The following is a 6,669-nucleotide window of genomic DNA, read 5'->3' as shown; positions in this document are numbered from 1 at the left end:
AGCGTGTGTGTGGAGAAGGGGAGAGGGAGAAGAGAGGGCGGTTTATCTCGTCCTCTCCTCCCTGTTGTTTGTTCCTCACTCGCTGCTCTGGGTTGGATCCTCTGAAAACACTTTGGGAAAACAATATGAATCCTATTAAAGGATTAAAAACGATAAACTTACCCAAGTGATTTTCAGAAAAGTCACAGAAGACGCATGAATGGATGAGGTGAAGTTTAAAGTAGCGTGGGGATGGGCCACATGCACTGCTTCCAGATGTTTCTGCCCCAATAGTTTTTAGTTTAGTGGGTTAGTCAAAGGCAGATGTGGGTCTACTATTAAGGTTATCAGGGTTGGAGGTGTTTGTGTTTTTCTCGAGCCTCCTTTGGAAAATTCATATTTCATAAGAAGCTTATCCAGACTTATCCATAATTCAGAAACGTCTGACTGGGGGGGAGGGGTAGGTGGGTGGGGTTGGTCAAGGTCTGGACGGGGCACCCCTGGGGAACCCAGTCACACTACCAGACTGTGACAAAAACAAAAAAACAACTGTGACCAAGAGATGATGGGCTTGTTGCCAGGGAAGACAGGCAATCCAACCCTGACTGAAAAACCCCGGCAGTCTGGGAGTGACATGTTGGCTCACTGCTGTGCGCAGCTCCATGCAGATCATCACCTGCTCACTCAAAATATAAAATATGCCAGTGTTAAAAAAAGATGCAAAAAAAACCCTAACCATCTAAGCAGGCTTAAATGATAACACATTTCGACTTTTATTTTGTTCAACAAGCATATCCAAACCCTACAAAACAGGCACACTAACAAAAACCTTACAGTGAAGTGCCCAGGCTCTCTGAACAAAACATATTTTAACAGTCATGGCAGCACATAGCAGACCTCGAGGTTTATGTCCTTATAAAACTACACAGAACTGGGTCAAAGAAAGAGAAAATCGGTGATATACCACACACCAATGTGCATTTTCAATTTTACATACATGCTCCTGAAATTAAACTGAAGACATCAAGTGCACATGCTGAAAAAAACCCACACCTCTCACTCATGGAACTACCTACAACTAGATAAAAGCCCAACATGCTGAAACTACAAATTGAACCATAAACGGTGAAACAAACATGTAAAACAGCACCTTACTTTGAATCAAGTCCTTCATTTTCCATCTTATTTTTCCAACTATCAGTTGATTGATGAGTAATGGTAAACAAAATTGATGCCGTGATTGTCTTTAAGTGGAAAACCCTGGAGCAGTTTGAAAAACATCTGACCAATAACCAAGAAAAGAAAAGGGTAATAAACTGATGAGGTGCTGTACGTATGTATGTTCCGCCTCAATGGGAACCCAAAAATAATCCAAAAAAAAGCACAAAATAAAAGTGTGTTGCTCGGAATTAATAGAATGACCAAATGCCCTTCTACTATAGTCGACAACTTAATGAAGATTCTTAATCAGAGGAACATTAGACCTGAACCGGAGTTTAAGAAGAGTCTAATGCTGAAACAACCAGATTGCAGTCACAACATTGTTACAATATATATAAACATATGTTCTATGTACAGAGAGCCCTCGCAGAGGCTAAAAACCCCAACCAGACAAACATTTAAAATAATTCCAAAAGTAGATCAAACATAAAATATATATTAGCAGAAAAAGTGATCTTAAAAGTTATATCTGTTTTTTTTTTTTTTTGGGATAATTAACGAAGAAAAACAAAATAAGAATGTGTTCCTCTGTATCAGCTGGTACAGTGAGGGTGCCCTGCTCTTCCTGTGCGACTGTCACTGTGATTCATGTGGGATAAAAGCAGCTGACCACAAGTCAACCCGTCTGATCGTGGTCAAAGTAGCTGGGATCGAATTAGAACAGTTAAAGCGGAAATCTCAAGCAGTCTGGTGTTAAAATTGCTCTCAAAAATTGAGGTCAGGGAGGAGAGGCGAGGGCATTCTGAAAACAGTGTGAAGAGTTGGGTTGCTTCCAGACGTCCGGAACGTCAAGATGTCATCCTGTCTGCATTTTGACTCCCTGAAGCTGCTGTAGCTTTAATCTGCGGGAAAGGAAGACGGAAAAAAATAATATCATGAGAAAACCATGTTTTTTCTGTAATTCAATTACACACCCAATCAGGATTAGTCATTTTGAAAGTGATGGTAATATAGAAACTAACAACTATCTGCCTGAGATTTTTTTGTTTATAAAGGCTGACAGGAAGGAACTCTGAGGACAGAAAATACTGGAGTGATACAGTCCATAAAGGAGGAACAGCAACAGCTAACCTAATAAATGACAAACATTTGCAATGGTGGTGTTTTACCTGGCAGGGAGCTCAGTAGCTGTAGACTACAGCACAGTCAGCATAGTCTGGACTCCACAGTCCACAAAGCTCTGCAAACAGGGTATAACATTGCAAAGCATGCTTGGTGAGCACAATCCCACAGATATGCCTCAAAGACATGAACAAATGCCATAAAACAAGCTCACCCCCCCATCCCCCCCAAAAAAAAGAAAAAAAAAAAAAGAAAAAAAAAAAAAGAAAAAGCACTGCACATGTCATGAATTGTCAACAATACAAAATCAACTTTGTGCATCTGGGGAACATAAGAATTTAGTGTTGATTCACTGTATAGGAACACAGGTCAGACGACACCATCTCGTGGTAAGCATGAGCACTGCAGTTTAAGGGCAAGTTGAGGACAAAAACAAAAGCAATCATCATCAGTAGAAACACAAATATTAAATTAACTAATTCACCGGCAACATTTTGCGTTGCTTTAAATTGAAATTTTACTGGCATCTTCTCTCATTCCCATTAAAGGCAGTCACCTGATTGACAGGCCGTGTCCTCTGGTCCGCCGTCCAGGGAGGTGGGGTGTACTGTGTGCAGGGGGAGAGGGGTCAGCTGTCAAACAGAGGGCACCAGGCAAACCCAGACTCACTTCTACAGGAGGGATGGGGGGGTGGAGGGGTGGAGGGGTCTGGATTGAGGTGTGGGCAAGGACAGATGGAACTAAACCAGGCTGAACCCTTCATCTCATATGCGGGAGCATATGTTTAGTGCCCGGGAGACCCTGCGTGGGATACTGGTGATGTGTAGGTGTGTGTTTGTCTTTATGTACCTGGTAGGCGTAGGCGTTCTGCGCGTAGTTCATCGGCATCGGTGGGATCATGACCCCTCCATAGTTGGTGTAGGAGTATGGCTGCAAACAGAGCCAGTGAGGATACATTAAACCACAGCACAGGGAATTTTTATTTCTTTATATAGCAAACAGTTCGGAGCAGATGTTCAAATTCATGTTGAATATCTTCAAAAACATACAGGAGGGAATGACAATAAGTAACATTGCTTGCCTTGTGTTAATGTCTTTGCAAGGATTTCACTGTAACCGCAAAACAGTTTTGATAGCTGGCATTGTTGTAACAATTCACCAAATTTGTTATTATTAGCAATGACATTAATCATGACATAGCTGCCATTATTTTTTGTTTTTTGTAGTAAATTGATTACTGTCCACCTGACAACTCTATTTTTGGCTCTCCTCAGAGAAAATAAGGTTCATTTCATTTTTCAGTCTCAGAGAAAAGTGTGACAGCATTGTTAATGCAATACACAATGTGTTTGGCACTTGCTTTGACAAGTTTTTTTTTCTTCTTTCAATTCAGTCTGCCTGCCAGCTGAGATTAGATTCCTTTTTGTGTATGTGAGCTACCTGGTTGTATGGGCTGCCTCCATTGAGGACAGGCGAGGGTTGTGGGACCCCTCCTCCCATGGAGGAGCAGCAAGCACAATAGACGTACTGGGTAGGACCCATCCAAGGAGTCGGGCCAATCAGACGGGATGGCATGGACCCTTGATGGAAAAAAAGGGGCACAATAGCATGACACACATATTTAGAGGTAACACTTTCTTTTTCCACTGCCAAACAAAAATGCAATGAAGTTCTTCTGAAATTCAATAAAGGTACATACCAGAGTTCCTTTCTTTCATGATGGCGGGGCCCAGCTTGAGTTTACGGCCCTTGAAACTGATCTGTTGCTATAGCAAAATAAATATATTCAGAGGAAACATTACTCTTAGCTCGACATGTGCATAACAGAACAAGAGTTCCACAGACAGACATCCACTCACCTCAATGATTGACTGAATGTTGACATCTTCATTGAAGTACACAAAGCCATAACTGGGAACACACAAATGAACTCAGAATACAAAAACATAATGACTCAATACTGTTATACAATGTAAAATGGGGGGGGGGGAATAACACAATAGCCAATGAATATTATAAAGTAGTGAACATTTGGCACCAACACCTGTCTCTCAACAGCATAACTCACCCTTTACAGATTCCTCCACGGTATGTGATAATTTTTACTTCCTTTACAGCACCATATCTTGCAAAGAAGTCACGCATTTCAATTTCATCAACCTAAAGGTTAAAATGCATTGCAAGAAGAAAAATTGGATATTAGTGGCTAAACTTGTTCATCGTCCCTTCCATTATGTAGTGTAGAAGAAAAGTAATGCGTAGCACAATGTGCAGTTCAACAATACCAAAACAGGGATTTTCAACCATTGTCACCCAGGAAGAAAAAAACTAAACTGTATATAATCTAAACTGTTCCAGTTGTGCAAAAATAATCAAACGTGCAAAATTGAATTGCCAAGACTCTCTTCACTTAATCTAAATTCAAGCTGAAATCATCAGACAGCAGGACGTTCAACATTCAAAATGTAATTAACAGAATAAAACGTTTTAATTATTACATTACATTTCTATTAAATGTGTTGGCCACAAACACAAGGGAAAGCTATTTTCTTTCATATATTTACCAAATAGTGGGTAAAAGCCCAAATTTTGATGACGCACAACACCACATCTGTACTATAACATGTGACTTCAGTTAAGGGGGATATTTACCCATATAATTAAAAAAAAAAATACTTTTGACTGAGCCATTTCATTGTTTTCAAACTCAAAAAAAAAAAAAAAAAAAAAAAATGGATAGGTGACCGAGTTATTTTGCAATCCGATAGAAAAATGTGGATGTGCACCTTTAGATATTTGAAAAAAACAAACAACCAACTAATTTCCCACAGGTCATCTCACCTTCATGTCGATGCCACCTACGAAGAGCGCGTTGGGGGTCAGTTTGCCTTCAGGCAGGATGTATCCGTTTGACATCTTCAAGGATGGTAAAGTCTGGTTGGTGCTTCTGGGTTTGTTGATATCCTTACAAAGTGAAATAAGGTGGTAAATCGTGCACTTGTATAATAGGAAAATAACACCAAAAAAAACAAAACAACAACCTTGAATTACCACTAGTGCTCAAGAACAATCCACTACAAGGCCACGAGTCCGCCTGCTCCGTGCTCTTAAGTGTAGTTAGCTTGTTATACCGCGTGATGACCAGATACAGATCTTTGAATCTGGTCCGGGGAAAAAAAAAAAACAAACAAAAAAAAAAACCCAACTAAAAGCAAATTAACACATTTGAGCTCGTTTGCAAGTGAAACATTGGCCACCTGAAGCAAAATCGTAAAATGGCAGAAGGAGCTTTCAACACTTGACTCGTGATGTTTCCGAATAAATTACAAACAAGATTCAATGTGAACCAAACTTCAACAAACTAAAAAAATAAAATTAAAAAAAAGAAGCTGTAAACGTGTCCAACAAAATCAAATCAATGGTATCGAGAAAAAACCCAAATAAAACCCGCGGTGATAGACGAAGTCCTTTATGTTGGTGTTACACGCGTCCTGTGCGCCTTTTTCATCCCTCAGACGAAGTTCAAGCTTTTTAAAACTAGCCGCGGCCCACTAGCCCACTAGTTAGCCGGCCGTCTTGAGTGATACGTCAGCGAAATGTCTCCACTTAAAACAGCAAATTGTACGGCCGCGTTTGTTATAGTGTTTTATTGTGTAAAAAAAAATAAAGACTTACCATATCTAAAAGAGTTTGATTAAAACTAATGACTGATCCAGAAATGCTAAGACAGGCCGCCGACCTCAGTTCCGCCCGACAGCAGCAGCCACTCGTCAGCCGAAGCCACGCCCACGTCACCCACGTGACCCGATACGGCTTTACTTATATAATATCTTATTTTGACGATTAATAGAAATTAAGTTCTGCGAATCTTAGTACGTAAGGCTTAACACGAAATCTGTAATAACTCGTTTAGTTATGAACGTCATTGCTGGCGTTGTTTGCTGACACGTGTAACAGACAAATTCACGGTCGTGTACATTTGCATGTTGGCTGCAGTTTGATTAAAGATTGACATGTTTGGCAGGAAAATGTGACGTTACAGCTGACCAAAAAAATAAAATATTTGTTGAAATGCTGTGGGATTGTAGGCGAAGGCCTGATTGGTATTTGAATCGCAGAGGCCGTGCAGCCCGATAAAGGAGCATCCTGAGGCTCACAGGGCTGTCAAGCTCAACTCGAGCTCGGATATTATTAATTCCGGATGTGTCCCTGGATTAATCTGTCTCCATGTATTTATTGTGCATATATTTATCGGAGGCCGTAATGTCATTCTTTCGTCGTGTTTTATATTTCATCCTTAACTAAAACACTGACAGTGCAATTCTGATGTTGAACACAAGGTGGCGCATTAGCATAGCAAGTGCACGTAGGTGTTGGGAAGCAGGTGTGTGAAACAGGAAGTTAAAC

The 6,669-nt window shown here is 40.5% G+C and overlaps 1 protein-coding gene across 1 annotated transcript; it reads right to left on the bottom strand.

Annotated features, from left to right (window-relative positions):
- Window positions 1–2,335: 2,335 nt before the first annotated feature.
- Window positions 2,336–5,770, bottom strand: dazl (deleted in azoospermia-like). The gene is made up of 9 exons (XM_069699774.1): window positions 5,747–5,770; window positions 5,104–5,226; window positions 4,331–4,422; window positions 4,122–4,173; window positions 3,962–4,028; window positions 3,703–3,842; window positions 3,112–3,192; window positions 2,819–2,869; window positions 2,336–2,380 (listed from the first exon to the last, which is right to left on the bottom strand). Exons 1-9 carry the CDS (start codon window positions 5,768–5,770, stop codon window positions 2,336–2,338), a joined length of 675 nt encoding a protein of 224 aa, XP_069555875.1.
- Between the last annotated feature and the right edge of the window lie 899 nt (window positions 5,771–6,669).

The sequence above is a fragment of the Brachyistius frenatus genome, unplaced genomic scaffold (genome assembly GCF_029030835.1).
Source record: "Brachyistius frenatus isolate BFR_SWC_R1_liver_20210118 unplaced genomic scaffold, ASM2903083v1 Contig_2, whole genome shotgun sequence".
NCBI classification, from domain to species: domain Eukaryota; kingdom Metazoa; phylum Chordata; class Actinopteri; family Embiotocidae; genus Brachyistius; species Brachyistius frenatus.
Note: the sequence above shows the minus strand (reverse complement) of the source record. Positions and strands in the feature narration are given on the sequence as shown.